General features: G+C 42.8%; 1 protein-coding gene across 2 annotated transcripts in view; it reads right to left on the bottom strand.

Annotated features, from left to right (window-relative positions):
* The window catches only part of GNPTG (N-acetylglucosamine-1-phosphate transferase subunit gamma), a 29,856-nt gene that overhangs the window by 975 nt on the left and 3,609 nt on the right, over nucleotides 1-25,272 (bottom strand). Inside the window, exons 3-10 of one of the 2 annotated variants that reach the window (XR_003943028.1) lie at nucleotides 21,442-21,509; nucleotides 20,350-20,404; nucleotides 20,138-20,221; nucleotides 15,818-15,911; nucleotides 14,581-14,695; nucleotides 12,708-12,790; nucleotides 10,956-11,084; nucleotides 8,984-9,585 (exon numbers count right to left, since the gene is read on the bottom strand). Coding sequence is in view for 1 of the 2 variants with exons in the window: in XM_030211144.1 (XP_030067004.1) it covers nucleotides 9,496-9,585; nucleotides 10,956-11,084; nucleotides 12,708-12,790; nucleotides 14,581-14,695; nucleotides 15,818-15,911; nucleotides 20,138-20,221; nucleotides 20,350-20,404; nucleotides 21,442-21,509 (718 nt within the window). In the remaining variant the exon portion in view is untranslated. Of the gene's footprint in view, nucleotides 1-8,976; nucleotides 9,586-10,955; nucleotides 11,085-12,707; nucleotides 12,791-14,580; nucleotides 14,696-15,817; nucleotides 15,912-20,137; nucleotides 20,222-20,349; nucleotides 20,405-21,441; nucleotides 21,510-25,272 lie in introns of those variants that run through there. The other variant, XM_030211144.1, reaches the window with a different exon arrangement.

The raw sequence follows: 25,272 nt of genomic DNA, 5'->3' as shown, positions 1-25,272 counted from the left end.
TTGTAAAATATATATAGTCTATTATCCATGTTTTATGCAAACTAGGTCAGGGCTTTGTAAACCTGTTTCGGTGACCCCCATAGTCTGATTTTCTGGTTAGCTACAGTGGGCAGCATTTTTTGTATATAGTATAGATCTCTGGTGCATCCACATTTCTCATGTACATTCTTCCCAGATATTCTGAAAATCCGATTAGCTGTGGGGGTCCGTAGGGCAGGTTTAGGAAGCCCTGTAATAGGTGCACTAAAGGCCATTTGTAACTTGTTTCAACAATTTAGGGCCCTGTTTACTAAGGCGCGCGTTTTTAGCGTGCGCTAATTTTAGAGACACCCATAGGAATATATATGGGTCTCTAGCATTAGCACACGCTAAAAACGCTAACGCGCCTACAGCACAGCTTAGTAAAACAGGGGCCTTTAGTATTTACTAAGGGCTCCTTTTACTAAGTGGCAGTAAGCCCAACACTGCAGCAGCCCGGTGGTACTTCCCATCCCTAGCGCGCCATCATTTCCGGCGCTACAAAAATGTATTTATTTTTGTAGCGCCGGAATGTACCCGGAGGTAATCGGGCAGTGCTGCTTGCTGCCCGGTTACTGCTTGGGTTAACGCGGGAGCCCTTACCGCCACCTAAATGGGTGACGGTAAGGGCTTCCCCCCCTCTCCGAAATGGCCACTTTACTTGCTGCACGGTCATTTGCTGCAGAAGGCAAGACTCCCCTTTTACCAGCTGCAGTAAAATGGGGTCTCGGCATGCATGTAAAACACGTGCTTACGCCAGCGCCGGCCCCCTTTTGCCGCAGCTTGATAAGAGGCCTAACTTTTTAAAACTGTTGGACAAGCAATCCTAGTCTGGATCTGTGATGTGGCTGAAATTTCAGTGGTGTGCTGGAGCAGGCTCTCACAGGCTCTCGAGAGCCGTTTGTTAAGTTTTTAAGAATTTTGGGAGCCGGTTCTCCATGGCTACTTTAACAAATGGATCCCAAAATGTGGGCTTGGGCCCCTCCTGAATTCTCTTTTACTTTGCTGGCGAGAGAGAGCCCCCTGTTAACAATTTACCAGCACACCCCTGAGCTGAATACAATTTGACCAAATAATTATGTCTGTAAGTGTTAAAAATGGTGCATATTATGGTTTGGTTTTTTTTATGTGAATGCCATGAAGTTCAGATTCAGCTGTTTTAGCCTGGGGAGTAATAGAGTAAAACGTTAGTTTCTCAGGGTTTTAACAGTTAAGAACTGCAAATTTGTTTGCTAGTTTCATGATGGCTCTCAAGCTGCATATTATAGGTCTGTTCAAATTTTACTTTTTTTTTTTTTTTTTTTTAAAATACAAGAATAACATATCTTTTTTTGTTATTTTTTGCCATTCAAAAAGTAATTCTTATGCTGACCAGTGTTTTGAATATTGGTAGTAATGTTGTCACAACGTTTGTGTAACTGTGGTTCACATAAGACCTTAATTGAATATGATGGAATTTCATGTGTATTAATTTATGGACTCGCTGATACGGTTTGAGTGTATAGAGAAGAATGGTATTGTGAATGAAATGTCCTTGCTGCAGACGGTATTATTTATCAGGCATAATCATTTACTTGTAGTGAATTGTTTAAAATTGTTAACACTTGTTAAAAAATTTTTACACTATAGCATTTATGCAATGGTTTACAAAATTCATGGAATTATTTTTATTATCAATATGGGAATTAAAATAATTTTTGATCTTTATTGCTTTCTTGCTGTTTTGTTTGTAAGTTTCTGTAGGTGTAATAAAAAAAATCTCTCTAGTTTTCACAGTACTTGGCTTTAGGGGAGGAGACTGTTTTAAAAAGAGGAAGGCAATGAAAATTCATTATGAGATGGAGAGAAATGAGCGAAAAAAATGGTAATGCACACAGTCCACTTAGGTTGGCTTGCAAAATTGGACTTTGGCCAGTCCTTTGTTGTAAACGTGTAAACTCATTGGAAAGTAACTTCACATTTGGGGTATTAGGTTTTGCCCTTAGGTAGAACTACTCAGTATTTCATAAAACCAAGGCAGTGTCATAGCCAGAGGGCTAATTTTGGGTGGGCCTATGCCCAAAGTAGGTGGACATGAAATTTTATCTCCCCCTCCCCTCCAATACTGAATATGAGTTGGTGGGGATCCCCAAGCCCCACCAGCCTGCTGAAGACCCCTCCTCCAGTGACCACGCCTCTTGGAAAAAGTTCTGGCTGTTGAGGTCTTCAGCTGGTAGCGCTTGGCGATTCCTGCCAGCCACAGCAAGGAGTAATAAGTAGCTGGTGACTCGACTATTTGAGGAGGATGGGGTGGGGCAAATTGAAAACTTTAGACTGATATGGGGGGAAACACATACAATAGGCATGCACTTTTGAACACAGCAGGGAATTACTGATGGGATTAAGCACACTGAATATACTCAGGGAATTATGTACCAAAAAAAAAAAAATCAACATATTAAATGAATAGTATTTGATGTACTCTTCAAAAATATATGCTAGACACTTCTAGCTCACCAATCCAGCACTCTTGTTGACCATGTGAACAGTGGGCATGGATCAAGCATTTAATTTACTGCCTTTATGGTACAACCAACGCAGTTTACAAAAAAACAAAAACAAAACTGCGTTGGTTGTACCATAAAGGTAGGTTTGGTAGGTTATCAAATGGCCGTCAGACGAGGTAGCCTTTTAATTTACTTTTGAGTTATCAAACATGTTCAGAACATGTATTATCTGATACAACAGCAGGCTGAGAACCAGGGAAGCCAAGATTCAAATCTCACTGCCGCTTGTTGAGATCTTGGACAAGTCACATAATGCTCCATTGCCTCAGGTACAAACTAGAATTTAAGCTCTCTAGTGACAGAAAAAAATGAACAACTTTCTAAATACTGGTCCCTGGGTTGTGGAGTGCCGCAAGGTTCTCAGATTCTCTTTAATTTCTTTATGGCCACATTAGGAAAAACTGAATTAGGTCCGAGGGAATTGTTACTATCGTATGCGGACATTTTTTTTTTTAAACCAGTTCCATCTACCGATTTATTACCAGTTAATTCAGAAAATTACAAGATTCAAAAGTGGGTGTAGGTTAACAGATTGAAATTAAACCAGGATAAGACTAAAGTTCTATGGTTTAAGATTCAGAATGTTATTACGCCACTTTCTCATACTCTACCTAATGGTTGGACCTTGTGGAGTCGGACACAAGAATTCTAGGAGTAATCCTTGACGCTACTTTGTTGTATGATTCTCATATTACATAGTAACATAGTAGATGACGGCAGAAAAAGACCTGTACGGTCCATCCAGTCTGCCCAACAAGATAAATTCACATGTGCTACTTTTTGTGTATACCTTACCTTGATTTGTACCTGTCCTTTTCAGGGCACAGACCGTATAAGTCTGCCCAGCACTATCCCCGCCTCCCAACCACCGGTTCTGGCACAGACCGTATAAGTCTGCCCAGCACTATCCCCACCTCAGTCATCAGTGGAAGATGGAAGAAAACTTTGTATAAATTACTGCATTTTATAAGAGCTTGCTTTAATCAAAATGCATTTGCTTTACTGGTCCAAATGCTAATATTAACCTCACTTACTCCCCTGTTTACTAAAGCTTAGCTCGAGTTATCTGCAGCAGGGCCCATTTTATTCCTATGGGACCTGCTGCAGATAACTTGAGCTAAGCTTTAGTAAACAAGCCCCTTAGACTTTTGCAATGTCCTTGTCTTAGGTATTGGTTCCAAACATTCTAAAAATTACAACTTGCGCAAAATGCTGCAGCAAGACTGATTTTTAAACTTAGTAAATACAGCAGTCTCATCATGTTTATCAAACTTGCATTGGTTTCCTGTCTTTTAAAGCGGCATGTTTGCTTTTTAAGACGATATATGGATTTACTTCTGAATTACTTATTAATACGCTGTCAGCTTCCATGTTTGGTTGCTCATCCCAGTTACAGGACCAACTAACTTTATGACCACCTTGTCTTAATGTTTGATTTTTAAGAATTGCTAATTCTACCTTTGATTCTATGGCAATTCAACTTTGGATTTTTTTCCTAAATATATTAGAGAGAAATTATTTATTCTTTAGGCAAAAGGTTAAACGTTACTGTTTCCTGATACTGTCAGTAACTAGGTTAATATGAGCATTATTCCTTTTTATTGTTTGACTTATAATTATTTTTTTTATATTTGAATTTGATTTATGTGTAATATTCTGAATATTACTTTGAGTTATGTGTAATGTTTTATGATCGAACGTCTGTGTACTGCATTGAACCCTGAAAAGGAGAGAGAGCGGTTAACAAGAATTACTTTGATTTAAAAATACCTGAATGTAACATCACAAGCTACTCTTCAGAAAGCTTGTGATCCCTGTGACAAGAATATTGTGACCAAGTTACCCATGCAGACACACACCCTCTGCTAAAAATTAAAAAAAAAAAAAATATATATATATATATTTTTTTTAGCACAGAGGGTGTGTTTCTGTGCCTGTTGCCCATCGCACCCTGCTATTTCTGTGCTGCTCACCCTGTCTTCTGTGTATTCTCTGCATTAAGGCAAATAACTAATATCTTTATTACCATTCAATTTAATGTGCTGCATCTAACATGAAATTTTATGTAGGGTAAAGTTCTGCATAAAATACTTTTTTCCTTACCAGCAGATGATTCCAAGAATGAGTGGGTTGTGTTTGTCTTACCAGCAGGTGAACATAGAGATCACTGACTTTAAGCCCAGTGATCGAGGATAGATAGCCCTCCCAAAGCCAGTATATCTCTTATCTATAGCAGGTGGATGGACAGACATCCTCTAACTCCTGGATTCCTCCGTTAGGGGTGCTCCTGGCCCAGGTCGCCTGGGCAGTCGAGCATGGACGTGTCTTGGCTATTCAGCGCCATCTTTAAAGGGCATATGTGGTCACCCCAGCTTTCTGTGGGCTGGTGACCCTCTGCTGAGCTCCACTTTTTTCCCCAAAGCCAAGGGCTGTGGGTTTTTGCAGCACTCAGTTCCTGAGTTTTGTGCCCTTGCTGCACTAGTGAAACGAGAGCTGTTTTGGGGTGTTTTTTTTTTTTTTTTTTTTAAAGAAGTTTCTTTTTTTCAGCAGTAGCAGCAGTTCTGAGCAAGGAATGGGAGAGTGCTTAACGGACTTCAGTTGTCATGTGCTGCTCAGGTGGCAAGCCTTCTCAGGGGGTGAGAGCGTTTTAGTTCCCTTTTTTTCTTGCAGGTACCTCAGTCGCATCTTGGGGGGAGCTGGCTGCAGAGACCATAAAATGCTGTTCCTATGACAGGCAGCACCCTGTCTCTGCATTGGGGGGGGGGGGGGGGTGCTCGGATTCCACTGGGAGAGACTCTGCTGAGGCGGTAAAAAACATGGTGTGGTGAGTTCCCAAGTGTGCTCTCTCTTTCCTCCTTGAGCCATCTTACTGGCAGACCCAATGGGCTCTCTGGTGCAGCAGGACTCTGTGGGGGTACTGGTGCTGCTTGACCCAGCTGGTCCAGGTCCCTCATGCATATTGGGGGGGGGGGGGGGAGCACACTCCTTTTTCTCCAGATTTTGTTTTGCTCCGTCAAATGGAGACATTTCCATAGCTGGTGGATGGGGATTTGCCCGATACTTTAAGCTTTGGTCTTTACAGTCGGAGCATTTGGGAATGTGACTGGAACAGAGGACGGCTGGATGGCCACAGTCTTGAGCAGGCCTGGCCCGGTTAGTAATTTGGTGAATTCTGGCTTAGGTCAGTGGCCTGCTTTGTTAGTACCTATCTAGTCGGTGATCTCCAGCTCTACGTGCTCGTAGACAGCCACAACCCACGCGTTCTTGGATTCATCTGCTGCTACTAAAGGAAAGAAAATTATCAGGTGAGACACGATTTTACCATAGTGTGCAGATGTTGCACTAGATTTCTCTATCAGCTCCAGTGTTATAGGCTCTTCTCCCCCCCCCCCCCCCCCCTCCACCTCCAGGTGTACTTCTGAAAGCCATCTTTTTGAAATGATCACATACACTGTACTCAATACCACTTACCACTCTCTGGCTCTACTGAAGGGTGCTTCAGGTGGCAAGGGATCTTTAGCTTTGCCAAAAACATTTCCAAGCCCCCCCCCCCCCCCCCCCCCAAAAAAAAAAAAAAAAAAGTGAAGGTTGACCTTCCCTGTCTGTCAGAAATGTCACCTCTGAAAAGAAGTATTTGTATTCCTATCCAATCACACTATGTACAGTTTAAAGTGCTTTCACACCTACAAAAACTGGACAATGTAAGGAGTGACTAAGGCCTTGGCAGCTCTTCTGGCATCAGGAAGGTTTTCTTATAACATATCAAGGTTCAGCTCTGTCTCTCCTCGCCAGCATCCAGTTCTTCCATGTCTAGCAGGGGCTTCTTCAGCAACTTGGTGTTACATTTTTTTTTTTTTTTAGCAGCGGGGAAAAGGTATCTGATTATCTTCATAATTCTGGGTGCTAATGAAATAGAATATGAAGCACCACCAACCTAGCACCTTTCACTTTAAATCATCAATTCAGCTCTAAGCTAGAATGATAGGGACTACCGTATTTTTCGGACTATAAGACGCACTTTTTTCCCCAAAAATTTGGGAGGAAAATGGGGGGTGCGTCTTATAGTCCGAAGGTAGATTTGGCTGGCTGGCTGGCAGGCAGGCCGCCCGCCCTCCGAGTTCGGGATCGCCCTCCCCATGGCCCTGTCACCACTTCTCCCTACTCACGCGATCTTCCCTGGTGGTCTAGTGACGTCGGGGCAGGAAAGAGCCCCCTCTTTCCTGCCCAGAGCGCTGCTCTCCATCCTCCTGTATGCAGCCTGACGGTCTTGGCGAGATTCAAAATGGCCGCCGAGACTTCAATTCTCGGCGGTCATTTTGAATCGCCCTGACACCGTCAGGCTGCATACAGGAGGATGGAGAGCAGCGCGCTGGGCAGGAAAGAGGGGCTCTTTCCTGCCCCGACGTCACTAGACCACCAGGGAAGATTGCGTGACGTGAGTAGGGAGAAGTGGTGACAGGGCCGGGGGGAGGGCGATCCCGAACTCGGACAAGACGCACCGGAGCACCTAGGTTTTAGAGGAGGGAAAAAGGAAAAAATTTTTTTTTCCTATTTCCCTCCTCTAAAACCTAGGTGCGTCTTATGGTCCGGTGCGTCTTATAGTCAGAAAAATACAGTAAATATGATTCAGCTAGAGGCCAGTGGGCTCAGAATACAAGTAGCATCTTTCTTAAGCAGTACAAAAAAGTTACTCTCTCTACTGCAGAGGTGATCCTTCCAGGCAGTGACAAGACAACATAAGCAAGCTGGTACTTCCACTATTTTTATTTATTTACATCTTAAGTAGAGGAGTGTGGTAGCCGTGTTAGTCCACTCTTGAGGTTATCAATAGAAATCAAACCAAATAAAACATGGAAAAGAAAATAAGATGATACCTTTTTTATTGGACATAACTTAATACATTTCTTGATTAGCTTTCGAAGGTTGCCCTTCTTCCTCAGATCGGAAATAAGCAAATGTGCTAGCTGACAGTGTTTATAAGTGAAAACATTCAAGCATTACTATGACAGTAAAATAGATACCATTGGAGATTCTACATGGAATGTTGTTACTATTGGAGATTCTACATGGAATGTTGCTACTGTTTGAGATTCTACTTGGAATGTTGTTACTATTGGAGATTCTACATGGAATGTTGCTATTCCACTAGCAACATTCCATGTAGAAGGCTGCGCAGGCTTCTGTTTCTGTGAGTCTGACGTCAGACTCACAGAAGCAGAAGCCTGCGCGGCCACGTTGGTGATCTACAAGGGCCGACTTCTACATGGAATGTTGCTAGTGGAATAGCAACATTCCATGTAGAATCTATAGAAATCAAACAAAATAAAACATGGAAAAGAAAATAAGATGATACCTTTTTTATTGGACATAACTTAATACATTTCTTGATTAGCTTTCGAAGGTTGCCCTTCTTCCTCAGATCGGAAATAAGCAAATGTGCAAGATCTACAACCTATACTCCAGGAGGATGAATTACTGAAAGAGATATTCCCATCCCCACCAGTACTGGCCTTCCGACAGCCACCCAATTTAAAACACAAGCTAATCAGAAGTAAACTTCCTTTACAGACTGAAAAGGAACAGAAGGGCACACTTCCCTGTAATTTATCCAGTTGCAAGCTATGCCAAAATATTTTTCACAGGACCCCAAAGTCATCCACAAAGGAAAGATATTCAACATAAAGGGATCTTTCACTTGCTCATCTTCCAATGTGGTATATATCATTCAGTGTAAAAAATGTAACGAAGGATGCTATATTGGAGAAACAGGCCAGATGCTTAAGACAAGATTCAATTTACATAGACACAACATGAAGAAAGCTGGTGCCAGTCAGGTTCCCACCCCTGTGGGCCAACACTTTACAGAACCAGGACACTGCACCAGTGATTTGACAGTGAGAATCCTGAAAGGTAACTTTAAAACAATACAGGAACGTAAGACCTTTGAAGTCAGAATGATTGAATATTTTGACACCCAACAGACAGGACTTAACAAGGATCTGGGTTTTCTAGCCCATTATAAACCATAAAGTTGTATCTTTATGTTTATCACCCTCATCTCACCTACCCACACTCATCCTGTTAGACTATCAATGAAATGCTTTGATGTCCCCATGCATACCTCCTACCTACCCTCACCCTGCTTACTGTCATTGAAATGCTTGGATGTTTCACTTCTATATACTATCAGCTAACACATTTGCTTATTTCCGATCTGACAAAGAAGGGCAACCTTCGAAAGCTAATCAATAATGTATTAAGTTATGTCCAATAAAAAAGGTATCATCTTATTTTCTTTTCCATGTTTTATTTTGTTTGATTTCTATTGATATTTATTTACAGAAATTTGATACACCGCAAAGGGCCAAAATAGCATCCATGTGGTTTACTATCTCAGCAGCAGGTTAATTAAAAAAAACACTGGAAACCATTTCTTTTCTCACAGTTCTCTTCCATAAGCATCCATTTTTCACGTAAACTTTAACCAAGACTGCAACATTTGGCAAAAATATTATAATCGATAGTAATAAGACAGCTTCCCCCAGCTGATTTTATACATGGCAATACATGAGAGATGTTAAGTGCCATTCTGTTAGAAAGGGGTTTGTGCCTACAGGTCCTCTCACCAGAGCATTAAAACCAATTCATTTGTCGTGTTATGAAAGTTGAGTGTAGGTTTATTTTGGAAGACATGATTTGCTGATAACATATATAGCCAAACTGTCCATAAAACTGGTGTATTTCAGAGAGGTTTTCTTAAAAAGCTCCCCCCTCGCCTTGCTTCCAGATGCTGGATCTTAAGATTTTATACTTCACCGTAGGCAGTTTCTCCTTTTCTTCATCAGTTAATTTAACAGGCGCTTCATAGTTTTAGAAAAAAAAAAAAACTGCTTTAAAAGTTGCAAGACTTCTCTTTCTGCTAAAGGAAAGATCATACCCCTGCTCTGCGTTCATGTGAAATTCCATGTTGTGTTAAAAGATCTTCTAATCGCTTTAGTTCTTTAGATAGTTCCTCATATTGCTGGGGGAAAAAAAAAAATAAGCAAAGTGCTCTATTAGAATTGGCAAAAAATATTCCTCCCCCCCCCCCCCCCCAAAAAAAAAAAATTTAGACGCAGATGCAAGCAGCAGTAGAATAGCTTAAGACAGAACTCTATTACCGCTGTACTTACAAAATTTCAGCTATAAGCACTGCACTACCACTTAACCTGTGTAACTAAAATTTAAGTAATAGGTTTGAAAAACAAGCGATCATGATAGGATGACGATAGCGGCAGGCAACAGTTTTCCAGTAAAAATCTGGGTAAGAAGAATGGCAGCAACACTGAAGGCATGCAATAAGTACAAGATCCTTGCGTGGAGGAGTAGCCTGGTGGTTAGTGCAGTGGACTTTGATCCTGGGGAACTGTATCGGGCAATCAAGCCATTGTGACATCACTGATGAGGTTGGCTCTTATTGGTGGAATGAGTGGAGGAGTAGCCTAGTGGTTAGTGCAGTGGACTTTGATCCTGGGGACCTGAGTTCAATTCCCACTGCAGCTCCTTGTGACTCTGGCAAGTCACTTAACCCTCCATTGCCCCTGGTACAAAATAAGTACCTGAATATATGTAAACTGCTTTGAATGTAGTTGCAAAAACCTCAGAAAGGTGGTATATCAAGTCCCAGTTCCCTTTCCCCCTTTGACATCACAATATCAGAAGTGAGCCAAGTATCGGGCAATCAAGCCATTGTGACATCACTGATGAGGTTGGCTCTTATTGGTGGAATGAGTGGAGGAGCAGCCTAGTGGTTAGTGCAGTGGACTTTGATCCTGGGGAACTGAGTTCAATTCCCACTGCAGCTCCTTGTGACTCTGGGCAAGTCACTTAACCCTCCATTGCCCCTGGTACAAAATAAGTACCTGAATATATGTAAACCACTTTGAATGTAGTTGCAAAAACCTCAAAGGTGGTATATCAAGTCCCAGTTCCCTTTCCCCCTTTATGACATCACAATATCAGAAGTGAGCCAAGTATCGGGCAATCAAGCCATTGTGACATCACTGATGAGGTTGGCTCTTATTGGTGGAATGAGTGGAGGAGTAGCCTAGTGGTTAGTGCAGTGGACTTTGATCCTGGGGAGCTGAGTTCAATTCCCACTGCAGCTCCTTGTGACTCTGGGCAAGTCACTTAACTTTCCATTGCCCCTAGTACAAAATAAGGACCTGAATATATGTAAACTGTGTTGAATGTAGTTGCAAAAACATCAGAAAGGCCGTATATCAAGTCCCATTTCCCTTTGAGTATTCGAATGGTACAAGAATTCAACTAGGAGCCACTAGCAACAGAAGAATGAAATTGGGCAGCTTAGATGAACTCTGCCAGTCCTAATCTACCGTTTTTTTTTAATACCTCTTGGCACTTCCCTAAGGAGCCAAACTTGGTCACGTTTGATTTATCTAATCCTTCAATTGCATTCTCTGCCACTGGCTTTAAGTATCCAGCTTCTTCAAAAAGCGTTTTCAACAATTTCTTGTATCCCTAGAAAGACAAAAATAAAGATGGCCGTAACCATTTCAAAATACCATTGAAATTGCAAAATGTACTTCTAATTTATCAGTACATACTTTCCTAAGTATTTATGTCTCCTAGAGGAGGATTTTTTTTTTTTAATTACTATTTATTCATTTATTCAATATATTACTTTTCTATACAAGATGTTTCTTGTATCTATTAACTAAAACATTTACCATTAGGAAAAGAAATGAAAATTCACATTTTCAAAAAGTAATTGATACTCAAGTCCATAAATTTAGAATCCAAGATTTAGGAAATCTATGGGAGAAATAAAAATTTAAAGAAAAATATACAGGATAATGCAAACACTACTAAGTGGAGTTAATGCTTGTCCATTTTTGCTGAGGCTATAAGTGCCGATACGTGTGCAGGTTCTGTAAATACATATTTCTTCTCCCTAAGTCTTACTATGCACTTGCAGGGGTATCTTAAAAAGAAGGTGCCCCCCCAAGTGCAAAACTTCAGGCCTAAGGAGCAAGAATTGTTTTCTCTGTCATTTAGTCTCTTTAGAGACGATTTTTTTTTTCTTACAGGAGATAGATTGTCCAGACCTACAGGGGTGGAAACTGAATTTTTAAAAAAATGCTCTTAAATCATAATTTTTCCATCTTACTAGCAAAAGAAATGGTAGGTGCAGGTTACTCCTACCAAGAAAATATTCACAGTAACCTGCAGAATGGAGCCCTGTGGGTGGATTTTCACTAACAGTAGACCTTGAGTCACAGTGAGTCACTAAAGCGGAGTTCAGAATAATATGTGCCCTCCAGTGCTGTCTTCACCTCCTAATCCAAGTATCTTGAACCACAAGAGACAGTTTCTTCAAAGCCTGTGATTAGGTGGTGCTTGCTGTGGAAGCCAGGACCATCCCTGGTGTATTCCCAACTACAGGCCACACACTCAGAAGTTAAAGGTGCAGTTCTCTTTTTGTAGTACTGGCCATCATACTAGCCCAAATTCATGTACAGGATTACAAAACATCTATTTAATGTGATTTATTTTTCTGTTAACTATACAGAAGATGCTGGGAAGGCCCCAAGAGTTAATGCAGAATTTGCAGTCACCTAAGCGGTAATACTGCACTTTTATAACTAGACTAGCCGTTAAGCCCGCAAAAACGGGCGAGATTTCCCGCTACCCTCCTCGCCGCCGCTGCCTGCAGCGCTTTCACACGGAGGTGAGAGGCGCTGTCAGGTCAGGGCAGGGGGCCCGGCGCGGAGGGGGGAGGGAGCGGTGTCGGGGATGGGGGGGGGGGGGGGAGGGTGGAGGTTGGTGCATGTGATGTTCGTTTCCAGGCGGCAGCGTCCGACAGTAACTCCGACTCTGTTTCCTTCTCTGTTCTGCCCTCTGACATCACGTCTTGACGTGAGGGCGGGACAGAGAGGGAAGTCTCTACTGCGCATTTGCAGGTGAGTCGGTCACTTGCCGTTTATATGTTTGATTTCATTCACTTTTACCCACTGAAAACAACTCTTCCTTTTAACTACTGGGATACCAGACATTTGTAAACATTGTCCTAAAAAGCTTCTTGATCAGGAGCAGGAAAAAAAACCCCAGAATAATGTATATTTAGCACTGAATGTTACACACCTGTTCAGTAATCAGCTCATCATAAAAAGACTGCTCCACATCATCCCATTTCTGTTGTAGTGACGCAGACAGTGTTGGATAAACTGAAAACAGCATGGCAGAACTAATGTAAACATTTGGAAGCAGACAAATATCACAGCACATTTAGCTTAAAGACACCTGCATTCAAACACAGAAACATGCACTATGATGACTGATAAAAAGCACAGTTTCACCTAGTCTAAATTTACTTTATGCTGCTTACCCTAGTCCTTATCCATTCCAGACCAATGGGTAATGTCCCCCTTCCAACAGACGGGGGAGCTCAGAGCCAACTTCCCTTAAAAGGAGGCTGGTGCTGCCTTTGGCTCTTCAAGTATTTCTCCACCTCCAGCAGATAGTACAGCATATTTATGGGTAGTCTACTCTCAGGAAGGCTACAGGGTAAGATTACCAGTTGAGCACAGACCAAGTCTGGGGGATGCTCTTGCCAAGTAGTCCTTTGGGGCTAATTCCCCCCCCCCCCCCCCCCCCTCTTTTGGAAAGAGACTCAGTTGGAGTCTGAGTTCCCAAATCCACAGGATCAGGTGGTGCCCAGTGACTTTTTTTTTCTTCATGGTGGGTTTCACAGCAGGAACTAATGACAGCATATTCTCCCTCTGTTTTGGGAGATTAACAGGGATTACCTAGCTTCCTAAACTACCACCCATTCTCCTATAGTGGTGTTGCATATGGAGTCAGGCACAGGTTCTGAAGTGATTTACATTCACTCACCCTCCAGCTTTCACTCATATGCTGCATGGAAGTTCAGCTTGTCAGCTACTTTATTTGGCAGGTGGTGTGATCTGGGAAAGGTTAGCACCCAGCCATTAATGAAGCTGGAGGAAGCTGTGGTCCATGTGGTATGCACAGAATTAAGACCTGGTCATTGCTCTTGCTCCTATTTTGATGGATCAGCAGTCATTGTACTGCCGCTTCAAGCCAAAAACACATAAATGATATCCCGGGCTCTTTATCTCTGAGGGAAAACTCAGAGGCTACATATCTACCCTCAGGCATGGCAGGGCTTAGACAGCTCCAGTTCTTTGCAATGATATTTCATCAGGTGACTTCACAGGCATGTTATCCTTCTCTGTCCATCCCAGCTAGGGAAGCAATGGTAGAACACCTGCAGAACTGGTTCTCTGCCCCTCTACAAGGAGTGAGGTTCATTACTATCATGGTATGCACAAAATTAACCCATTTGGAGACACTACCCATGAGTAAGCTTCTCCGAGTGCCTTTAAGGCCAGATTAGGCCTAGGTCTAGAAGTTAGAAGCAGGCTATAAAATACTCCTCACAGATCATTCCACCGTTTCATTTGGACAAATGCACTCAGTCTGCCGCCCCTCACTACCCTCATCTCCCCTTACATTCCCACCCGAAACCTCCGTTCACAGGACAAATCCCTCCTCTCAGTACCCTTCTCCACCACCGCCAACTCCAGGCTCCGCTCCTTCTGCCTCGCCTCACCCTATGCTTGGAACAACCTTCCTGAGCCCTTACGCCAAGCCCCCTCCCTGCCCATCTTCAAGTCTTTGCTTAAAGCCCACCTCTTCAATGCTGCATTCGGCACCTAACTCTTACCGTTCAGTAAATCCAGACTGCCCTTTCGGACTGACTGTTCACTTGTCTTTTAGATTGTAAGCTCATTGAGCAGGGACTGTCCCTCTGTTAAACTGTACAGCGCTGCGTAACCCTAGTAGCGCTTTAGAAATGTTAAGTAGTAGTACAGCATGCAAAAACGCATCCATCAAGAGAAGGCTAGGTGGTTAACACTTAGTGTATGCCCTGAGTCTACTTCATTATTTCACTTTATCAGCAGTGTCCGATATCCTGCATTTGTCATCTCACCTAGCAGGGAATGTGGATGGCAAACTAGAGGAGTCTCAAAGGTTATTGAGTAAATGCAAGTACTAGGCTCTGACACATGCACCAATTTATTACTTCTTCCACAAACAAGAAGAACCTGCAAGAAAAACCACAGGGTAAACTAACTCATCTTATGCAAGTTACCAGCTAAACTGTGCAACTGTTTAACACATATTTCACAGTCCAATCTGTAATGTTTCAGCCCAGTCAGGATCACAGATAGCTACACTGTAGCATTCTATTTCTGTTGTCCAGTAAGCTGAGTGGAAGGTGATCAGGACTGCCCACTTGCGAGGTCTACAGACATAGTCACCTTCCACAGTGCTACCTGGTCAAGCACAACTCTCTTGCTCAAGTTATAAGCCAATGAACTCTTAAATCTGAGCCACAATTCAGAGCTCTGTAGGTCTACAACAGGGTTCTCAACCCAGTCAGGGTTTCAGGGTACCCACAATGAATATACATGATTATGTGTGAGATAGATTAGCATACAAATCTCTCATGCATATTCATTGTGGATATCCTGGAATGAAAAGCAATGCAAATAGTTCCACACAAGCTGTACAATGCACAAGGCCACATGAGTTCAAGAACACCATTATAAATCAGGGCTTTTCAACCCAGCCTTTGGGGCACACCTAAGTCCCACTGGGTTTTCAGGATATCCACAAAGAATATGCAGGAGACTGGCATGCAAATCTACCTCGCGCATATTCATTGTGGATAGCCCCGAAGGCCTGACTGGCTGGGTGTATCCCAAGGATGTGGTTGAGAAGACCTGCTACAAATCTTCAAAGTGTTTCAAAGCCAACTTCCAGGTCAGTGATGTTGGGGTACTGTGGTAACCCTTTTTCCATGTTTTTTTCTTCATCTGTTCAAAGAGATTCCACAGCTTAACTCAGCCAGTTCCAAAACAGTCCATAGCACTGTTTCCCAAGAGGCAAATGAATCCAGTTGCGCTTTTGTGATTGCACAAATGAGTAAGCATGATATAGATCTGCATGGACTCAGTCTATTATGAATGTAAATCTCTCTCATGCATTGTTGTTATGGAATCCCAAACACTAGACTAGTTAGGCATGCCTCCAAGACATGGTTGACAAACACTGGTCTACAACATGATACCTAGTCCTTGTTCACGGTATTGTGCAAAATACTCCAAATCCTAAAGAATTTAATTTCTGCAAATAAAAAGCCAGGATTAAGATTATCATCATACCTTGGTTTGCCTGTTTTTGCTTCCACAAGAATCCCCTTCCCTCATCCACATACCAACAAAGGTGTTGTTCTCAATGGCCCACTCCTGCCAGATTCTATAAAAAGACACAAAAATGATTCTGATGAGAATAAACTATGCAATTAGACAAACAAGATCAAACTAAAGTACGAAAGAACAAATTAAGACTGTCAGAAAGTACCCAAACCAATAAATAGCTCAGAAAAAGTTGCATTTGTGCAAGGCCTCTTTGCACTCCCACTGTTTATTGAAAATACACCAGTAAGGGGTGTGCAGGACAAAGTGTTGTGTTTTGTTTCCTGTGTCATTTATGGAACTATTTTATGCAGGGGATTTTTTTTTCTTGGGTGCGGGAGCAATGTCATCAATATTGTGCAAAAGGGCACACTAGTGACAAAATGGTAACCCTCCCCCCCCCCCCCCCCCCTCAGTTTTATGTTTTTCCCCACTATTTCAGTTTATAAACCATGTGAAACGTTGACATTTCTTATGTTTCAAACAAGTGACATTCTATAGTTACAATAAATATAGACTTAGTGCAGTCTATACAAGCATAGTCATAACCATTTTAGCAGGAAAAATAAAAACAGCATGGTTGGAAATTTCATTCAAACTTGGGAAAATGTAAACCTGGGGTTGAATAGGTATTTCATTGTCTTTTTTTTTGTTAAATTACTCTACTTATTGAGACAACAGTTTAGCCTTTTAAGTCTATTAAGGTTTTATATTATAAAGAGTGATTTAGAGTCTAGTATGGAAAAATTAGTTCTTACCTGATAATTTTCTTTCCTTTAGTCTCAAAGGATTAGTCCATACCTGTGGGATTTGCTCATCTACCAGCAGGAGGAAATAGAGAACAACTTAGAACTTTGTCACATACACTAGGTTGCATTCAGGATAGCCAAGCAGTAAGAAGTTAATAGATAGAAGTACCACTAACAAATTTTTATAAACTGTGAAAAACAAACAAACACTGAACTTGTGTCTAAGAAACAAGAAAATCAACAAATAACCCAACAAAACAGAAGGAGAAGAGAAGGGTGGGATCTGGACAAATCCTTTGAGACTAAAGGAAAGAAAATTATCAGGTAAGAACTAATTTTTCCTTTCTTAGCCATCTCCAGAGGATTAGTCCATACTTGTGGGATGTACAAAAGCAGTCCACGTTCGAAGGGAATGCAATAACCCTTTCGCAAGAACAGAAGCGCCAAAGAAAGCTGCCTTAGCTGCCATATCTAGAAGATAAAATCCACATTTCATACATTTTCTAAGCATTATCTATAGAAACAGTATAGGCTTCCGCAAAGGAAGCAGACAGCGCCTCTGTAGAATGAGCTTTAAGAGGGAGTTCTTTTCCCTGCTAACAAATAGGCCGAAGAGATAGTGTACTTTAACCAATGAAGTGTAGTCGCTTTAGAAGCGCACAAACCCTTTTTGGGTCCCAAGAGAAGAATGAAAAGATGAACTGAGCACCTAAAATCATTAGTGAACTCTAAATAGTATAAAAACTCTTAACATCAAGGAAATGCAAGGAGGAAAACTCTAATCCACAATCCTCTTCTGAAAAGGAGTGTAAATGCAGAGTTTAAAATTAGGGCTGTACATTTAACACGCATTAAAAATTTTAATACACATTAACGTCTTGCTACCTAACCCATTGCCCCCTTTGTGGGCTTACCTGGGCTGCAAAGACCGGCTGCTAGGTCCCCAAGGCTGCCAGGGAAGGTGGAGCCACGCACCCGTTACCTGAAGGTATGAGTCTGCCACATTTTGGATTGGGGGCAAGGCTCTAGACAGCAGCACTGGGGCCCATTGGACTGAAAGGCTTCTGGACCACGTTCTCTCTCTCCTTATACCTGCTCATCTCGGCCCTCCAACTTTGCCTTCAGCACGGAAGGCATGCTGCTGCTTTCAGCAGACTGAATCCTCTGTAGCATCCTGCCTCCTTTGACAGAACTTCCTGTTTCCAGGTGGGACACTAGAGGCTTTGGGTGGCTGAAAGGAGCAGCATGCCTTCAGTGCTAAAGGCAAAGTTGGAGGGCCGTGAGGAGCAGGTATAAGGAAAGAAAGGACGGGGTGGGGGCAAGGGTTCAGTAGTGCACAAAGATTTTGGGGGGGGGGGGGGGGGGGAGAGAGAGGGATGGATGTTTGAGAGGGACAGATGCTGGAAATAGGGGATGTTGATCTTGGAGGGGACGGGAGAGACGGTGACCCCAGAGGGGAGGGGAAAGGAAGGGGAGAGAATGAGAGAGAAGAGACAGGAGGAGATGATGCCTCGACTGAAGAGAAGATGAATCTGTTGAACTAGCTTTGACCTTCTGCGTTCCGTGAGGCAGATCCTCTCCCTTGCTGTGACGAACAGAATGCCCAGATAATCCAGTATCTGTGATAGTTTGCACTTTTCAAAATTGATCACCCAACCCAACAACTGAGGAAGATGGACAACTTTATCCATCACCACCGTGCCACACTGCACGTTGTCTCCTGAAGTGGCCCAAAGAGGCCACTTCGAAGGCTTGTTTCCGTGAGCCTTTTAGCTACCTATGGTGGTATACTCAGTCACTGCTGTAACAAGGGAAGCTGCAATTTCTCTTTCTCCTCAGGAACCAACAGGTAGAAGTAAGCTATGATTCTTCCCACTCTCAGCCTTATGATCGGGCAGACCCATTCTGCTGTATTCAGGCCTTGAATGTCTGGATGCATTGGGAAGGCCTTAGAAGGACCTCTACACCCAGTCATGATCGACGAAGATGGAACTCCTGACGCTGAAGTAGGAGGCTCCTCAATAGAAAGCACTGCCAGTGCCTCAGAAATGAATACTAAGCTCCTCATTATGAACAACCTCAGTACTTTTGGGTCATCTGCTTCCTCTAATGGCTCCTTCAATGATGGCTCCTCTGAATAGACCTAGGCCACAACAGATAAGGAGAAAGAAGTAGAGACAGACTTCCAGGAGTGGACCGATGAGGCTAAATGAGATCTCTAAGGAGCCAGAGGGGCAGCAGAGTGGGAAACTGAAGCACCTTGTAGCAACTCCAACTGTCCCTGCTTCAGTAAATAGGCCTGATGTAACAGCAATATAAACTCCGGAGAAAACAAAGACCCTGATGCAGCTGACTGCTCTGTTGGGCCCTGCGGTTGTAGAATGGCAGCTGTGCTCTGTAAGTGATCAGACAGAGGCTGTTCCACACTGCCAATCAGCCTGACAAAATGGCGCCGGTTCCTGTGCTCTCCTGCATCACACCGCACCAGCCCTGCTGGGGAGCTCAAAGTCCCCAGCATATTCAGATTCTGCACCAAATCCAAAGATGTGCTTCTACCAACTGTGTCCCCCATGTCCCAAGGGATTCCTGGCTTCCACGCACTGCAACGTGAGGACACCGGCTGGTGGGTCTCACAATGGGAAAACTGCCTCTGCAAAGAGTCACCATTCACCCCAACTGGCACAAGCGCAGCACAACGCAGTTCTGAGTGGTGAGTTGGGATCCCTCCCCTGCACCAAGTCGAACTTGCAGATCTCCAAGTGGTTGAGTCAAACTTTATTTGGACTTACCACTGCTGGCTACTCCCCCCAGGCTAACAGTCTCTGCAAGTCTTACCCCAGATGAGAAAGAATTGAGATTGATACTCTGTCTCATGCTCTCCAGTAAACCTCTCCATTAAACCTTTTTTTTTTTTTTTAAGTTGTTGTGCCGGAAAAGGAGAGCTCCCACAGGGAAAAGGTGAAGGGAGGGAAGAAGTCTTAATTCTTATTTTATTTATATGACATTTGTTTTGTTACCCGCTTTGAACCACTCATAAATGGGAGTTAGCAGGACACAAGAATCATATCACATGTAAAGTCGCTGGGCACCAGAGACAGGATCTGAAGACCTCCAGATATGACTTTGCAGACTCGAGCCACCCACAAAGCTCAACTGGGGACCAGCTAACCAATTGGACCAGAAGCAAATCACTCAGAACCAGAGGCTGAAAAGTTTTTCCATCTACCTGCTGGAGATAGAAAACACTGAGGAGCTGGACTGGATGCCAAGAGAGATGTCTCTGCTCATTATTTAGTTCTCTATCTCCACCTGCTGTTTGATGGATACAACTATCCCATAGGTTCTTGAATAGTGGGAAACTACTGTAATGGAATGAATTTTACTGACAATCAGACTGGTGGTTAACTACTGGATATCTAAGCTAGGATGACAGACTGAAATCTCACTGGAACTTCCAAGCTACACCCACATGAAGAGGAAGCAGGATTTAAAACATCAACTAATAGGCTCCGTTATAAAAGGAAATGGTTATTCTCACCCTAAAATTCCACTGTAGGCATTCCATCGAAACGTCTGTTCATGTTGAGTGACATTATGGAAGGGACAAAATTCATATTTATATCTGCAAACATTAAGAAATATTTAAGCTTTCCAACATGAAAATGTGTCAGTTTTACTTTTTTCTCTACAATGACGCTTCACCATACACAAATGCAAACAAAATGAAATGCTGAATGTTAATTTACTCACGAGGATTCCACAAAACTGAAACACTTCCCAGCAAGTCTGGTAAGATGGGACGGCCCTGTAGAACAAATATAGCTGAAGTAACTGTAAGAAAGTCTCCTTTAATATCGCTGTACACTAACTACTCTCTAAGCAGAGACAAGTTTGATAAAAGCAGTGTTTTCCCCAGAAATATTTGCAAACTGGGTGGCACGAAGGGGCAGCCATGTAGGGGCGGAGGAGAGAACTGAACAGTATAATAAAAGTTTCTTGAAGTTAGCCGGGTGGTCAGTAAAGTCATCCAGGTGACGCCTATTCAAAAGGTCCTGAGGAGAACACAAAAGCATGTAACCTAGAAATCTCTTTTGCAGTCTGACCTGAACGTCCAATAAATGTAACTCAGACCATTAACTCCATGCACAATCTGATTGGCACAGGTCTGCTTCATACTGTAGGAACTGATCTCACAAAGATATCCCACTTCAGACCTAGTAATTATAACACTAGTTTCAGCTTCAGAAACACGAGAGGGATGGATGGAAATTGTGCTGCTCAAGTTGACTGCTCCTAAACTATAGCATTTCAGAAAGGCCAAAGTGGTTGAAATGTAGGTGTGTGTGTCTGTTGGGGGGAAATTAACAACTGAACCAGATTTTGAATGAAAGACAAAGCCACTACATATTTTACTCTATAATCTCATTCTCTCCTTATATATTTGTGCAAACCCTTTAAAGCAAAAATTTGAACCAAATTCTACATTTTTAAATTGAGTTTGTTTCAATTAAAACAAACTTTAACCCTGCCAGTTCCTCTAAAGTCATCTATATTGACGGGCTGCCCATTTGTAATCACAGCTTCATACGTTGTAATTCGCTTTGGATACGATTATGGGACAGAGGTCCTCAAATGTGGTAACTTTAGTGCACTCCTTTTCTGTATATTTCCATGAGTTTAACCTCCAGCTAGTCTACTCCCTGGCATCCTCCTTCCCTAACTCAGAAGTGTAATGAGAGATGCATATGGCTCGCCAACCCCTCCAGTGAATGCACAAGACAGAGAGGTTCCCTGATTAACTCAAGACCAGATGCCGTATCAATATCTGTGTCCGGTCTATACCTGAAATTGGTGAGGGCTCCATGTTTGGTTGTAGTTTATTGATCTGAGGCAAAAATGGATTGTTCAACCTTTTACAATCACAAGAAAAAGAGAAAAAAAACATTGTAAGTGTTTCAAAATAATGCAACCGGAGCACAAAGCAAGACATAAGGGAAAAGAAAAGACTTGATTTTGAACCAGGGCCCACAGTTTTTCTGCTCAGTCAGATTCTGGTGCCATGAGCCTTTATTCACAACTACCTAGGGATACTTGTCCTGATCAACTCGCTCCACCTAATGTGGTCATTCTAATAGTCTTACATTACACAAAAAACACAATTCCATTTGTGCCCCTCAGACTATTAATACTGCCTCTGCAACATATCTAAGTGACACAAGGTGCGGAAAGCCTGACTGGGATTAAACCGGGGACCTTCTGCATGTGCATTGTAACTGAGCTGGCCCAGCTGAAACCACTTCTACCCTACTGAGGTTGTGATCTTGGGCAAGTCACTAAATCTCCCACTGCCTCAGATAATGACTTAGAATGCAAACTCCTTGGAAAAGGGATGTATTATACCTCAGTACTTATCACTGTACAAGGCTATATGTGTCCAGTAGCACCAATATTGAGTATTATTAAAGCATCACATAGGGGACCATCTTACAGATGCCAGAAAGCTGAATACTAGCAACTGTGGAGCTGTCCCTTCTGTACAATAGCCTTCACATATTCTTAAAATTGAGAAAAAAAACAAAACAAAACTGTAGTGGAGTGATTTGCAGTATGCCAATAGTCCAGTGCACTCTCATATAATATCTCTATATATAAAAGGCAACACCAACGTTCTATGAAGCCTCCAGCCGGAAGTGTGAAGGGGGAGAGATATCCGGTTTCCCCATGAGTGTCTGCCTCGCCCTCGCTCTCTCTCTCTAACACAAACAGTGAAGGAAAACAGCAAAGCAGGAAATCAAATCCCTCTCTCTGTAACAATGAAGGACTCAGAGGGGGAGGGGAGAGAGGGCAGGGACACACACGCTCCCACATGCACACAGAAGAAAACCTTGCTAGCCCCCGTTTCATTTGCATCAGAAACGGGGCTTTTTTACTAGTAAATTATTAAAAACCCACAAACACTGAGTATATTTTGTGTCAGATAAGAAAAAATTTCTTCTGATACGAGTTTGTTCTACAGCCATGCACTGACTGATCTGTGCTGCTGAAAAAACTCAAGTAAGGGAAGGAGAGGTGTTGGTGGTGAATACTTTCACATGGGATCCATCTGTCAAGCAAATCTCTCGTCTAAGGGACGTATGCCGCCTTCCAGGGGCCCAAATCTGAAATTTACTGGAGAGGCTGCTGAAGTCCAATAGGCTTTCTCGCTACTATCCCACACTGCTTATCGCCAAGGACAGCAATAGCAGCACCAGCTATGACCATAAGATCAAAAGGGACTACAAGGTACTGACGGTATAAGTCCTTGGTACTCATTGCCAGTCCTCAAGGGCCATCAACAGGTCAAATCTTCAGGATATCCCTAATGCATATACATGAAAGAGATTTGAATACAATTGAGGTGGTAGATATGCAAATCTCTCTCATGCATAGTCATTAGTGACATCCTGAAAACTTGACCTGTTGGCAGCCCTCGAGGACTGGGAGTGAACAAGGTGTAGGTGAAAGTGGCAAGGGACACAGGCTGTGTTCTTCTTCATGCTTCCAGTCAAGGGTAAAAGAACATATACATCCCAGAAACAAACGTGGAATCTAGCACGTTTTGAGTGAAAATAGGATACACCTTACAAGGAATGGCAGAAGTATCTTTGTCTACAAACGTCTCAGCTTAGCGAGGGCTTTAAACTAGGTTTATAGTTAGGAAAACCTACATGTAAGCAAGAGAGCTCTATATTAATAGGTGTAAGGATTAACATCATAAATACTTAATGTGCTGAAGTACGATGCAAAGCTACTACAAAAGTTAAGCTTAGGTATGACATCAATCAAGAAAATCAATGGAAATGATCTATATGATAGTAACATTAAGAAGGTTATTGGCTGGAGCCCAACTGACTTACATGCTGGGATAAAAAACTGGGTGATAACAGGGTTGGGGGGGGGGGGGGGCGGCTGAGTATGTCATAAATAATACTTATTTTTATAGTGTTACTATCTGTACACAGCGTTGTACAAAGGTGATAGATTATAAGGTATTTGGGGCAAGGACTTATTGTACCTGAACATTTAGGGCCCTGTTTATTAAGCTGTGCTGTAGGTGCACAAACATTTTTGCATGTGCCAATGCTAAAAACACCCATAATGGGTGCTTCATAAGTAATGCCATACTGGGAAAAGACCAAAGGTCCATCGAGCCCAGCATCCTGTCCCTGACAGCGGCCAATCCAGGTCAAGGGCACCTGGCAAGCTACCCAAACGTACAAACATTTTATACATGTTATTCCCGAAATTGTGGATTTTTCCCAAGTCCATTTAGTAGTGGTCTATGGACTTGTCCTCTAGGAAAACGTCCAACCCCTTTTTAAACTCTGCGAAGCCAACCGCCTTCACCACGTTCCCCGGCAACGAATTCCAGAGTTTAATTATGCGTTGGGTGAAGAAAAATTCTCCTATTTGTTTTAAATTTACTACACTGTAGTTTCATCGCATGCCCCCTAGTCCTAGTATTTTTGGAAAGCGTGAACGAACGCTTCACATCCACCTGTTCCACTCAACTCATTATTTTATATACCTCTATCATGTCTCCCCCTCAGCCGTCTCTTCTCCAAGCTGAAAAGCCCTAGCCTCCTTAGTCTTTCTTCATAGGGAAGTCGTCCCATCCCCGCTATCATTTTTGTCGCCCTTTGCTGCACCTTTTCCAGTTCTACTATATCTTTCTTGAGATGCGGCGACCAGAATTGAACACAATACTCAAGGTGCGGTCGCACCATGGAGCGATACAACGGCATAATAACATCCTCACACCTGTTTTCCATACCTTTCCTAATAATACCCAACATTCTATTCGCTTTCCTAGCCGCAGCAGCACACTGCGCAGAGGGTTTCAGTGTATTATCGACAACGACACCCAGATCCCTTTCTTGGTCCGTAACTCCTAGCATGCGCTAATTTTTAGCGTCCCTACAGCGCAGCTTAGTAAACAGCGCCCTTAATTAGGTATTTGAGGCAATGGAAGATAAAGTGACTTGCCCAAGGCCACAAGGCATGTCAATGGCAGAAATTCTCAGCCCTTTGCTTTAACCACTAGGCCACTTCTACTATTGGTCAGTGGCCTGCAGAGGGGGGGGGGGGGGTGCATTAAGGGCATGATTTAGTAAGCTTTCTTCCTATTCCATGTCTAACGGGAAAAACAGACCAACAAAAAGAGAGTCCAAGTCTCCCGCAAAAAACACAAACCAACAAAGAGAGCGGAAGAGAACCAAAATAGACCAGACAACAACCACAAAGGGTAAGAGCACCAAAAAAGTTTTATTAGGACCCAACACGGTCCGTGTTTCGGCCAAACGGCCTTCTTCAGGGGTCTTCAAATTGACGTACACGGATGTTCCTCCAGAATTCGCATGGAGAAAAAGCATAAACGCTGGTGCTGTCCGAAATCTAGCAAAGGCATAGAAAATTTTTAACCAAAAACTTTCTACGCCTTTGCTCGATTTCGGACAGCACCAGCGTTTATGCTTTTTCTCCATGCGAATTCTGGAGGAACATCCGTGTACGTCAATTTGAAGACCCCTGAAGAAGGCCGTTTGGCCGAAACACGGACCGTGTTGGGTCCTAATAAAACTTTTTTGGTGCTCTTACCCTTTGTGGTTGTTGTCTGGTCTATTTTGGTTCTCTTCT

The sequence above is a fragment of the Microcaecilia unicolor genome, chromosome 8 (genome assembly GCF_901765095.1).
Source record: "Microcaecilia unicolor chromosome 8, aMicUni1.1, whole genome shotgun sequence".
In the NCBI taxonomy this organism is placed as follows: domain Eukaryota; kingdom Metazoa; phylum Chordata; class Amphibia; order Gymnophiona; family Siphonopidae; genus Microcaecilia; species Microcaecilia unicolor.
Note: the sequence above shows the minus strand (reverse complement) of the source record. Positions and strands in the feature narration are given on the sequence as shown.